This window comes from Salminus brasiliensis, chromosome 17 (assembly GCF_030463535.1).
Source record: "Salminus brasiliensis chromosome 17, fSalBra1.hap2, whole genome shotgun sequence".
NCBI classification, from domain to species: Eukaryota; Metazoa; Chordata; class Actinopteri; order Characiformes; family Bryconidae; genus Salminus; species Salminus brasiliensis.
This window is the reverse complement of record NC_132894.1, coordinates 36,453,916-36,467,991: the sequence shown is the minus strand read 5'-3', so window position 1 is coordinate 36,467,991 and position 14,076 is coordinate 36,453,916. Positions and strand designations below refer to the sequence as shown.

The window sequence follows — 14,076 nt, the reverse complement described above, 5'->3', positions numbered from 1 at the left end:
CCACCAATCCCACCACTCCTACTGTTACCACCAATCCCACCACTCCTACTGTTACCACCAATCCCACTACTCCTACTGTTACCACCAATCCCACCACTCCTACTGTTACCACCAATCCCACCACTCCTACTGTTACCACCAATCCCACCACTCCTACTATTACCACCAATCCCACCACTCCTACTGTTACCACCAATCCCACTACTCCTACTGTTACCACCAATCCCACCACTCCTACTGTTACCACCAATCCCACTACTCCTACTGTTACCACCAATCCCATCACTCTTACTGTTACCATCAATCCCACCACTCCTACTGTTACCACCAATCCCACCACTCCTACTGTTACCACCAATCCCACCACTCCTACTGTTACCACCAATCCCACTACTCCTACTGTTACCACCAATCCCACCACTCTTACTGTTACCACCAATCCCACCACTCCTACTGTTACCACCAATCCCACCACTCCTACTGTTACCACCAATCCCACTACTCCTACTGTTACCACCAATCCCACCACTCCTACTGTTACCACCAATCCCACTACTCCTACTGTTACCACCAATCCCACCACTCCTACTGTTACCACCAATCCCACCACACCTACTGTTACCACCAATCCCACCACTCCTACTGTTACCACCAATCCCACCACTCCTACTATTACCACCAATCCCACCACTCCTACTGTTACCACCAATCCCACTACTCCTACTGTTACCACCAATCCCACCACTCCTACTATTACCACCAATCCCACCACTCCTACTGTTACCACCAATCCCACTACTCCTACTGTTACCACCAATCCCACCACTCCTACTATTACCACCAATCCCACCACTCCTACTGTTACCACCAATCCCACCACTCCTACTGTTACCACCAATCCCACTACTCCTACTGTTACCACCAATCCCACTACTCCTACGGTTACCAAGAAATACTATTATTGTCCAAACATAATTTAATATGTAAACTATAACTTTATAGAGCTTCATAGTTCTGGTTTAGCGGGGACGGTCATTGTGAGATAAGTATTTTGTACAGTTCACAGCGATACCCTTGAAACCCGGCCTGTTCACAGTATCTCTCCTTCTGCAAATTCCCACAGTCTCGTCCACGCTGCCTCCACTCGTCACGCCCAGGGAGGAAATCCTTGAGAGGAAAAAAGTGTTGAATAATGCGTTCAATTTGCTTAAGGGCTCAATAAGCACCAGCCATTAATTAAGGAGGGAATGTATTAGTCATGATTAAGATGGCTTTTGCATATTGATGAACAATGTCCATGCTAATGGGCCCATTTTTCACCCTGCTCTTCAGAGCCCAGGCCTGTGGCCATGAAGCGGCGTCCTCAGGTGTGGGGCGGGTGTGATTTAGTCTCACAAGCTCTCCCGAGACTTCAACTCCTTAACGTGATGACATTGTCTCATCATTGCTGGAGCACAAGGCAATCAGACCCACTGTAAAAACACAGCAGAAACACAGATGCGCTGACGCACTCTGAACACAAGCGAGAACTCTGTGATCCTAATTTCATGTTTGAGTTAACACGTCTCAAATATTTATGGTACTAATTTCCATTATTAGTCGTGTGTATGAGCCAAGACAGGGGCCGCCTCATCCCCTCCTCAGCAGTGCTTACCCTCAGAAGTCACAGCTATCGCCGGCAGTATGAACAGCGGGTTTTAATTCTGTATGAATTCTCTGACTGGTAGTAAAACAGGTGGAGCAACTGTGCAGAAAATACAGAACTTTTCCTATGAGTTATTTAGTTTTAGCTAAAACGATTAGTTATTCAGTATATACTCTGAATCATTCAGTACACACTATAAGTTATTCAGTACCTACTAGAAATTATCCAGTACCTACTATGGTTTATTCAGAATGCACCATGAAATATTAACTACCTACCATGAATTATTCAATATCTACTAATAGTTATTTAGTACCCACCATGAATTATTCAGTACCTACCATGAATTATTCAATATCTACTAATAGTTATTCAGTACCTACTATAATTTATTCAATATCTACTAATAGTTATTCAGTACCTACCATGAATTATTCAGTACCTACTATGAATTATTCAGTACCTACTATGAATTATTCAATATCTATTAATAGTTATTTAGTACCCACCATGAATAATTAAATGTCTACTAATAGTTATTTAGTAACTACTATGAATTATTCAATATCTATTAATAGTTATTTAGTACATACCATTAATTATTCAGTATCTACTGTGGGTTAATTAGTATCTACTAATAGTTATTTAGTACTTACCATAAATTATTCAGTACCTACTATTATTACCTACTAAAATGATCTAGTACCGTCTATGAATGATTTAGTACCTACTATGAATTATTCAGTACCTACCATGAATTGTTCATTATCTACAATAAATTATTCAGTATTTACTTTTATTAGTGAAATCTACAAGCCTGTCATGTCTGGTGGTGTACAGGTGCCCACACACACACACACACACACACACACACTAATCCACACTCTCTGCTTTCCTCCTCAGAGCATGACGAGTGTGCCAGTGGGCAGAGCTTGTGTGATGAAAGCGCCATCTGCACAAACACCATCCACGGCCACCTGTGCACCTGTAAGCCGGGGTACGTGGGTAACGGCACCATCTGCAGAGGTAAAGTCTGAATCTTAACACTCCTGGCTTATTCCTGCCTCGTCTCGAACATTGACACACACACTCACACTCACACACACACACACACACACTCACTGCATCAGCTGGCTGGGCGATGATGAGAATTGATTTTGGTTTGGCTTCTGCCTTTCTCTCCCCTTCATCCCTTCCTCTCCTGTAGAGCCTCATGTGCTCTGAGTTGATTGGAGGAAGAGACTCGTTCACTCTCTCGCTCTTTGGTCTCTCTCTCTCTCTCTCTCTCTCTCCTCCGAGAGGCAATCACCTTGCCTCGCTGAAGCCATTAGCTGAGGGAGAAGCCACTGTCTGTTCTATTGGGCCCAGTGGGAGAGGAAACCATTGGCAGAGCTGGAGAAGCAGTGGCAGCTCTTCGCTTGGGGTTTCAGGGCATGATGTGTTTTTAGGTGTACACCCCCTAGTGGTTAGGGGTAATTTTGGGATGGGCGATGTATTGCAGTATGGTTTGAAGGCACAGAGACTTTATATTCAGCAAATACATAAGCATATAATACTGTATACAGCTATTTATAAACAGTGTATTCACTGCTTATAACATGGCATAACAATCATAATGATGTGCTTCAATTAATTAACTGACATTATAGTGGCATAAGGGTCTTAAGCTAGCTTATTCATATGTGGGCTAGAGGGGTATAAAGCCCCGCAGCATTGAGCTGTGGAGCAGTGGAGGAACTGTGTTCTCTGGAATGATGGTGGTGGAGCTCCAACCAGTACTTTTAGATGGGATGAGTTGGGGATGATGAGGTGGGATGGTGGTCATTCAACATCCTGACTTCACCAACGCTCTTGTTGTGAAATGCAATCAAATCCTCACAGCAATGCTCCTATAAAACCTATTAGAACGTCTTCTTCTCTGGACAGTAGAGACAGTTACTCCAACAGAAGCAGGATCAGCTCTTTTTAATAGCCTTGATTTCAGAAGAAACAGTGAATGAGCAGGTGTCCCAATACTTTTGTCCATATGCCTAATTTTATATCCTTGCAAGATATGCGTGTGTGTGTGTGTGTGTGTGTGTGTGTGTATTCTGGTTTGTGAAGTTGTGTAGCCCGTTGCCATGCTGAGAGTGTGTTATAGATACACACATTAGATTGTGTGGCAGGTGAAAGCTGCTGGGTCTTAAGAGAGTTCAGTGCAATTTGCTAAAAGCCCTCAGGACCATTTCTCAGACTGAATCGTCTCCCACAGTGAAGCGTGTGTCATTATCAGACAGCAGAAAATACAAGATTAAAAAAAGGGTCTCAGTTTTAGATAGTAAACTGTATAATGTGCAGATAATACACTAAGACATACAGACTGGGAAAGTGACAGTCGTTAAGAGATGATGAATAACAGTGACTGTCTCCACTTCTTTACCGTCTGCCAGCGAACCCTGAATTCCTCACAGTCACTGTTTTCTAAAACCTTCAACCATTAGCTGAGTTAACAGCTTCCATCTCTAAACCAGACACACCACGTCTGTTCAGCCTGCACAAAAAAAGCATATTATACACGCACTGGCCACTTTATTAGAAACACCTACCTTGTGCTTCCACTCACTGGCCACTTTATTAGAAACACCTACCTTGTGCTTCCACTCGCTGGCCACTTTATTAGAAACACCTACCTTGTGCTTCCACTCACTGGCCACTTTATTAGAAACCCCTACCTTGTGCTTCCACTCACTGGCCACTTTATTAGAAACCCCTACCTTGTGCTTCCACTCACTGACCACTGTATTGGAAACACCTGCCTTGTGCTTCCACTCACTGGACACTTTATTAGAAACACCTGCCTTGCGCCTTCAGTGCAGTGCTGTTTGAGGCAGACCAGCCTTCCAAATTGTTTTATACAGAATGGAAATCAAAGCCAATGTCACTTGTTGATTAAGTAATTAGCATGTTTAATAATTATGCACAGTAATTAATTACAGTATTGCTACAGACTGAGAGTTAGTGGTGAATACGAAGCTCACCCTCGTTTGCACACAAACAGGATATATGTTTAATTTTATTGACCCTGGTCAGTTTTTGACTGTAATTACCTGAAGTGGCCTCCCTTCTGTGTATCTGTGTGTGTGTCTGTGTGTGTGTGTGTGTGTGTGTGTGTGTGTGTGTGTGTGTGTGTGTGTGTGTGTGTGTAATGGTGAATTAAGAAAGAAATAGTGCAATTTTCCCAGCGAGCAGCTGTTTCAAACTGAGCCAGACTATAATTACATTCTCTCTCTCTCTCTCTCTCTCTGTCTCTCTCTCTCTCTCTCTCTCTCTCTCTCTCTCTCTCTCTCTCTCTCTCTCTCTCTCTCTCTCTCTCGCTCTCTCTCTCTCGCTCTCTCTCTCTCTCTCTCTCTCTCCCTCTCTCTCTCTCTCTCTCTCTCGCTCTCTCTCTCTCTCTCTCTCTCCTCTCTCTCTCTCTCTCTCTCTCTCTCTCTCTCTCTCTCTCGCTCTCTCTCTCTCGCTCTCTCTCTCTCTCTCTCTCTCTCTCTCTCTCTCGCTCTCTCTCTCTCTCTAGAGATGTAGTCTGATGTGATGGGGTGGTATAATAGTTTGGTAATATAGTAGAGGGGGAAAGGGCTAGGGGTGTGGTTTGATGGGGTGGGTAGGATAGAGGTGTGGTTTGATGGGGTGGGTGGTGGATAGGGGCATGGTTTGATACGAGTGAGTAGGAATATGGGTGTGGTTTGTCGGGGTGGGTGGTGGATAGGGATGTGGTTTGATGTTCTCAGATGTTGAAGATGGCAGTTGCAAATTTTTTGTCTCTTGGTAGGGTAATTTTTGGAGGGGTGTTTGGGGGGGTGAGGTTGTGGGGGTCCTGAGAATGTTTCTGTAATGTAACTCTGAGACGGATAAGGGACATTATAAAACAAAGAGTGCTGAGCCTGATGGCAGATCCTTTGTGAAGTGTTTAATCTTATTGAAACTCTTTCTCTCTCTCTCTCTCTCTCTCTCTCTCTCTCTCTCTCTCTCTCTGTAGAGCTGGATCATCTGACAAAGGCGTGTTAAAGAGAGAGGGGCTTAGCGGAGCTAAAGAGGGGCTTAGAGAACAAAACCGTTATTGTATCGTTATTCTGTGGGCCGATGTTATTGACCCTGTCTGTAATTGGATGGCAGCGTTCAGTACGGTGGTGTTCGGCAGCGTTCAGCAGGGTGGTGTTCAAATCTCAGTAATGTTCCCCTATACAGTGCTGTGTAATATTAGTCATTTGAGATGACTAATGATGATGATTTGAGTGTTTATAGTTTATACGAGGGTTCTTCAGCTGGAATTACCGGCTCTCTGCCTCAGATTACTGCAGAACCCTAAACCTGTAAAGGTTCTCTGCCAGACAGAAGTTCTTCCTAGAACTTTTACATTATGTTAAGGTTCTGTGAACTGTGAACTTTAAAAAAGGTTCCTCACACAAACATGTGTTTTTAAGAGTGTAGAACTTACAGACAGACAGACAAGCATGTAGATGACCCAGACAGACAGACAGACAGACAGATAGCTAGACTGGTTTATAGACAGACAGACAGACAGACAGATAGCTAGACTGGTTTATAGACAGACCGACAGACAGACAGGCATGTAGGTAGGCAGATAGCTAGATAGACAGACACATAGACAGTTCCAGAGTAATAGACAGACAGACAGACAGGTGTTTCTGTAGAGCGTCTCGTCTCATTAGCCTGTTCTGGCTGAAGTTTAGCTGGTGGAGTTGGAGCTGATGCAGCACAGCTGCAGGCGGAGCGAGCAGGATCGGAGCGTGGCGTCCGTGTGCTGAAATATTTATCTTGCTGAATCAGAGATACCGCCGCTCCTGCAGATCAAAAGGTGGAGGCTGCTGTTTTCATTGCTGCTGTACTGATGGATTCTGGGGTACGTCTCACAGCGGACCACCTGGGCAATCAGATAAGGGCAGCCGGCAGCGGAGGCCGCTGGAAATAACATCCCACTAATAGAATAAAAAACGCTGGTTTCGTACTCCTCCATCACTGCTGTCCCGATCAGGAATACATGCATGCATGAAGTTGCACCAATTGCTGACACAGATGTGCACATGCACACACACTAGTCTTTGTAGAGAAGTACTGCCAATAGAATAGGACTCTGTGGAGCAGATCATCATGACCCTTTTGGCTCCATGCTGCCTAATGCCAGGTCAAATCCACACAGCAGTGCTTCTCCAAAATGTAGCAGAAAGCCTTCCATGGACGAATGAAACTATGACTGAAACTATGATTTCCAGAAGAAACTATGATTGTGCAGCTGTCCCAATACTTTTGTCCATATAGTATATATTTAATATCAGTATTTTGCAAAAGCTTTTGCCACTGTCTGAATGGTGTGTGTGTGTGTTTGTGAAAGAGAGAGAGGGTAAGAGAGAGAACAGCTGGTGTGTGAGACTGTTTTATCCAGAGTGTGTCCACATACACCATCAACCAGAACAGCTCATCTCACGGCACACTGATCAGAGAGAGCGAGAGAGAGAGAGAGTAGAGCAGAGAGAGAGAGAGAGAGAGAGAGTAGAGCAGAGAGAGAGAGAGAGAGAGAGAGTAGAGCAGAGAGAGAGAGAGAGAGGGGAAGAGAGAGAGAGAGGGGGAGAGAGGGGAAGAGAGAGAGAGATAGTAACGCAGAGAGAAAGAGAGAGAGAGAGAGAGTAGAGCAGAGAGAAAGAGAGAGAGAGAGAGAGAGAGATAGTGTGTGTGTGGTTCTGAGCTCTGATCTGGTGTCTCTGTAATCTGTTATGTAATAAAAACTTGGGTGTCCAAACTTCTGCCTGGAGCTGAGTGTGAGAATGAGAACAGAGTGTTCAATAGTGACTAACTTATCTCTGTCCTCTAGAGATGGCTACACACACACTCACACACACACACACACTCACACTCACACACACACACAGCCCATTTCTCTTTCTGAGATCAGGCGTCTAATTATGATCATGCCACTCTGATCTCCACATACTGTAATTTCCCTACAGAGATTCATCAACATCTTTCTTTCAGACCTGCATAAACCACACACACACACACACACACTTACCTCACCACCTTTCAAAACACTGGATTTTACACTTAACACTTGTATCTTAAGCTTGTATCTTTTTACACTCACTGGCCACTTTATTAGGAACACCACACTACCATGCAGGTGACCTCTGTATGTGTACAGTTAGTCTGAAGCTCATCGGTGAATGCCGGGTTCCTCAGCCCCCTCTATCCCAGCCCCCGGATCTTATTAGGGTATGACTGCTGTTCCTCCAGAACCCATCCGGACCTCCTTAAGAGCTGTGAGAAATGCTGCTGGGGTTCCGTTTCTTCTACGCTCAGACTCTTATGTAGGCTTAAAGAACACGGATGAACAAAAAGCTCAGAGATTGATCACCTAACATTTATAATCTGGAACTGTTTCATGTCCAGCAGAGCGAGACGCTGCTCTTTCTGCCAAAGTGCAAAAGCGCTGATGAACTGCGGCATCGTCTGAATGCACAAGCTGCCGTCCTAACTAGACGATTGAAAACACATATTAAAGCCTGCCTCTCTGCTCAGACGTGCTGCGCATAGTAAAGCAGCGGTGAGGTCGCTGTGAACCGGCTGCTCTGCTTCTGCCTGCACTCTGAAACGGGCTCTGCTGAAAACACACTAATTTGGGTGATGTCCAGCCACACGGCTGGGTCACTACTGGACAGAACAACCAGCAAGATTGGTTGGCCATTTGGCCCTTACAGCTTTATTGACTGTTCTGTTTATATTATTGGCCAATTTATCAGAAACACCACCCTTCTAGTTACACTCAATGGCCACTTTATTAGAAACACCTACCTTGTAGCTCTCCACTCACTGGCCACTTTATTAGAAACACCTACCTTGTAGCTCTCCACTCACTGGCCACTTTATTAGAAACATCTACCTTGTAGCTCTACATCCACTGGCCACTTTGGCAGAAACACCCACCTTATCGCTATACTCACTGGCCACTTTATTAGAAACACCTACCTTTTAGCTTCATATCCCCTGGCCACTTTATTAGAAACACCTACCTTGTAGCTCTACACCCACTTGCCACTTTAGTAAAAACACCCACCTTTTAGCTCTAGACTCACTGGCCACTTTATTAGAAACACCTATCTTTTAGCGTTACATCCCCTGGCCACTTTATTAGAAACACCTGCTTTTCACCTAGAGTACATGGTCGTGCTTCTCTTTGCTGAAGTCAGGGTCTGCGTTCTGGTGTCAGAGTGGAAGCGGGCCAGAAGGGTCCGGCTTTCTAACACACAGAGGTTCCTCTTTGGTGCTCAGATCAGCAGGGGATCCAGTGAATGGAGGTTCAGAGGGCAGTTCTATCTGCATTGTATCCACTATCATTGAGATTGACCCCGCAGCTGACCCAGCAACATGAAAAATAGCCCAGCGTCCAGAGTGCTGCAGTTATTCAGCCTGCTAAGACAGGAAGCAAGCATCGGTCACCATGACAATACCACAGAACTATAGCCATTCAATCCCCTATCCAAACCCACCAGTGCAGCTACACGAGTCTTCTGAGTTTTATATGGAATGATGATGAAGATGATGATGATGATGATGGTAAAATAGTGAATAGAGAATCTGAACTAATGCAGTTCTCTTTAGGGACTACTTTCTGTAGCTGCACTACACCCTGCAGCATGTATCCCTCCACCATTTTAATGATCTGGTTCTAAAAGCAGGTTCTAGAGCCGAACTCTGGTAGAACCGTGTCTCAGGCATCAGGCAGCGTCTTCATCACCATTAGGTGAAGAACTTTCTGTGAGGAGCTTTTAGTAGAGCTTCAGACGTCTGCTTCCCTTCACCTCCACTGTAGAACAAGTTTCTAGTCGATTTGCAGAAAGTTGAGAGGATGCCAGTACAGTCACACACACACTCACACACACACACACTCACACAGACGCTCAGGTTTGCTGTCAGTGATGCAGTTAATATAATAGCAGTGTACTGGAGGAGGGCTAATTAATCACCAAAGTAATTACAGATAATTATAGCAGCTTTAAAAGACATTATTAGATAATGAATGTGTGTGTGTGTGTGTGTGTGTGTGTGTGTGTGTTTTATTTACTCAACGGCAGGATGTTTTAACATTGTCATATTACCGAATTATCTTGTCACCATGTTGTTTCATCGTTTTCAGCAAATGTGAGAGAACTTAGTACGAGTGCGAAGCTCCGTTCACCAGCAGAGCTTAATGAGCTTTTAATTGAGTGCGTGAAGAAAACAGCAGAGAAGTGCGTGATTCAATTCTCCCTGTCTGCTCTCAGTCAATTCCACACTCAAACCAGCTTAAAGAAGCCTCTCTTGTGATCTCAAATGAAATTTGATTCAAATCAGGTGTTTATTGCTTGTTGCTCCGCAGAGAGGCTTCGATAAACAGGCGTACATTACACTGAAACATCGTACAGCGGTACTGGAGCGGATCGTAAGGGTGGGAGCTGTGTGCAGAACGACGACAGCAAATAAACTGTTCACTGTTCCACAGTGTCCAGATTTACTGTTACAGTTCAAAAGTGTGCAGATGTTATTTTACAGTAAAATACCTGTAAATGAATCTTTACATTAATAATATAATGTATAAAATATTTACATTAAATAATCTTTACAGTAAGCAAAAACAGTAAACAGTACTGTGTACAATGTGTACAACTGCTTAAGTAAAATAAACAAAATAAAAATATTAAAAAATGGTATTTATAATGACTTAAGTTATCTTTATGATAAAAACACTTGCAAAATGGAAAATGTGCAAATTCTATATTTGACGCTACAAAACAGGTGGACAAAAGAGTTCTCTCCTGTATTATCTGACTCTCCTCTTGATGGCGTAATGGAGCACCGTTTAGAAGCAGATCAGCTTCAGCTCATGATGGGGCTGAGATGTGCTGTTCTACTTTGTGATAAGATAATCCTTTATTAGTCCCACAGTGGGGAAATTCAGATGTAAAATAAATATACAGTGTTTGACACAGCAGCCTCTTTTCACTGGTCATAAGTATTTGGACACAGGTATTCTGATGTGTTAAGTAGGAAAGCTGGTCTGATTCAAACAGCATAGATCTATATTGAATTGTAATAGAGTACAGTAGAGTCTCTTTAGTAGAGTACAGTCTGGTGGAGTTGGCCCTGTCTGTGTGGAAAGTTTTCAGCTGAATTGTTCAGAAACAGTCGGAGCTGAAACTCAGATATTTACAGTTTTTGGAGCGGAGATGTAGAGACTGATTGTGGACACATTATTAATGTGCTTAAATAGTTTTATAATTACAGTATTTAACACAAACTGGTCTCCACTACCTGTTAGTTAGGTTTGGAGTAAGAAGCGGGAAACTGGGTGAATTTGAATCATCTCTTTAGTTAAATTCTCTCTCTGAAGCTAAAGGAAGAAAGTGGAGTTTGATTAATTAGGTTTGTTTTTCCAGTTAGAAGTTTGACAGTTCTGGAACAGGATGGTCCTCTGATGAGTCACTTTACAGGACAGATTACTGTATCAGCACAGATGACTGAACTGCAGAAAGTGATAATTAGCCTGAGACGTCCTCCCGGAGCCTCTATTTCTGGGGTAGAATTCTCCTCTAAAGCCTGCGGCGTCTGAATATACGCATCCAGACATCTTCCTTATCATATCTTTAGAATATAATTCAGCTACGTCACTTCTTTCTCTCCATTCAGTTCGGTTCAGGTTTACGGCCGTTATTCAGATGTAATTAAAATAAAATGTAATCAATTATAAGGCAGTGTTGCTCTCAGGTATCTCAGTATCAGTGTTTTGCAGTAGTGTAGTACAGTTACAAAAAGTGCAAAACTTACTTCTTCATCTTTACATTACTGTGTAAAACTAATTACTGTAAAATGTGCAAAAGTTGTATTTAAATATGTTCAAATAAAGTCTGTACAATTTACCTGTACAGTAAGAAAACTTGCAGTAAGTTTATTTGTTGTAAAATAAATAAGTAAAAGTAAAGTAAATAAACTAATATGTACTGAATATAAGTTTTTTTGTAAAGATTAGTACATAATTCTGTATATGCCTGCTGATCAGCCAATACATTAGTACCACTGACCAGTGAAGTGAGTAACACTGATGATCTGGGTCCAGTGGCTCCTACATATTAGTCAGCAGGTCTTGAAGGTGATGAAGATGATGAAGCAGGAAAAATGGACAAGCGTAAGAATATGAGGCACTTTGACAAAGAGGTCAAACTGTGATGTTCTAGACAACGACTGGGTCAGAACATCTCCAGAACATCAGCAAGCAGGTCTTGCGGGGTGTTCCCTCACTCCTGGTATACAGTGGTCAGTACCTACCAAAAGTGCACCAAGGAAGAGCAACTCGTGAACCGATGACAGGGTGGAGTTTCTGAGTTTCTGTGCCAGATACCACAGAAGTCTTGTGGAATCCATGCCTTGACGGGTCAGATGTGTTTTGGCTGGACGAGGGGGACTTACAGAATATTAGGCTTTGGGTGGTTTTAATGTTATGGCTGACTGGTGTACATAGATGCCCTACATTTGTTGTTGGAGGATGATGATATCTAATCTAACTGATCTAATCTCTAATGGCAGGTGGAGAAGTTTGAGAAACACAGAGGAATCAGCCGGGTTAATTGTTTCCTCTGCAGCGTTTTTCTGAAATCTCAGGGTGCCGGAGCCGCGGTCGCTTTGCTGTCCTTTCCCCCCAGTGGGACTAATCATGCACCTTATGAAATGAGGCATTAATATTAATGTGTAATTTGCAGTGTAATAACTGTTCATCCCGGTTTGATCGATATAGAGGGGGACAGGGTGGCAGGTGGAATTCTCAGTGTGGGTTTCTTTTCTCAGGGGTCGAATCCTCTCCTCTGGGCCTGGATGTAAAATCCTCCGCACTGCGACCGTTAGCCTGCCAGTAATAGAATGATAATTATAGAAGCCGCTAAATTGAGTCAATATAACTGTAATTAATTTCAGTGTGTGCAGTTTATTAGTACAGAAGCAATCAGGCTTCTAATTAAGACCTCATAGAAAGCGCTCAAACGGGCGACCCAGACGAATTAATGTCACTAATGGCTCACGGCTTTGCACTGTGACTCTGCACTGCCCATTTAAAAGACGAACGCACAGCACACTCGGCATATTTCTGATGTTTTTAGATAAGCATCTAGTTAGATTAGAGATCGCCAGTAATTACACTGCTTTACAAGCAGAGGGAATCTGTATTTATACTGCATGTATAGCTTATAGTGAGGCTTACACCAATCAGCCATAACATTAGCACCACTGATCTCCAGTGGCTCCTGTCAAGTGGTGGATCTATTAGGCAGTGAGTGAACAGTCAGAAAAATGGACAAGCGTACAAATCTGAGACACTGACTGGGTCAGAACATCTCCAAAACACCAGGCAGGTCTTGTGGGGTGTCCCCTCCCAGTATGCAGTGGTCAGGACCTTCCAAACGTGCTCCAAGGAAAGTCACGGGCACCCTAGGGCTCACTGATGCTCATGGAGGTCCCACTCACCTCTCAACTTACAGGGCTTGAAGGATCTGTAACACAGACAGGACTTTATTGTGGTCGGCCTGCACAATATTAGGCAGGTGGTGTTAATGTTATGGCTCATTGGTGTATGTGCACAATACAAAAAGTAAACAATTAACATATTATAAGTATATCATTAAACAAAGCCGTTTCAGACGCACATACAGACGTGGGATTCAGCAGCTGCCCATTGGTTTCCAAGATAATGTCGCTGTCACACAAAAACCTCATATCTCCATTAGAGGTTTGAAGGAGAAGAAAAAAGCCTTCTTAACTTCCAGTGGAAGTCAGTGTAAAAGATTTTATTCAGAGTCAGTTTGGAGCGTTTCTATTGGTCCGTTCATCAGGAAATTATCTACATTATCAAGAACAACTGCAGATTCACTTCATGGAGAAAAGAGAAGAACAGCAGAAATGGAGGTTAGCAACAGTGAGCTAATTTCAGTCAACAGGTGTTCTTTTATTATCAAGGTTTATGGAAGTTTATGGTAATTGGCCATACGTCACGGACGCAGCAGATGGAGCTCAGGTTGAAGCAGTGTTGTATTCCTTTAATTCATGCATGAAGAATCAGAATCATCTCCAAATCACGTCAGTCTTTGAAGCCGTTCCGCTGCGGAAGATGTAAAAAGCTCGAGCGGCCGCTTTGTAACGAACACATTCATTATTTGTTTGACGTTTTGTTTGCAGATATTATGATTTTAGTTTGCTTATGGGACCGTCACCCAGCCAGCCACCCACCCAGCCTCCGCGCCAGCCTCTGCGCCAGCCACCGCGCCAGCCAGCCAGCCACGAGAGACGTGATTTAAATGGTTTGAGTCAGTGTAATTTGTTACAGTCTAACAGAACACACTCCTACATCTCCTACATCCTACACA

General features: G+C 43.4%; 1 protein-coding gene across 1 annotated transcript in view; it reads left to right on the top strand.

The window, feature by feature from the left end:
* The window catches only part of LOC140537688 (protein kinase C-binding protein NELL1-like), a 211,444-nt gene that overhangs the window by 167,255 nt on the left and 30,113 nt on the right, over nt 1-14,076 (top strand). Inside the window, exon 14 of the mRNA XM_072659862.1 lies at nt 2,549-2,671. Coding sequence (XP_072515963.1) covers nt 2,549-2,671 — 123 coding nt within the window. The remainder of the gene's footprint in view (nt 1-2,548; nt 2,672-14,076) is intronic.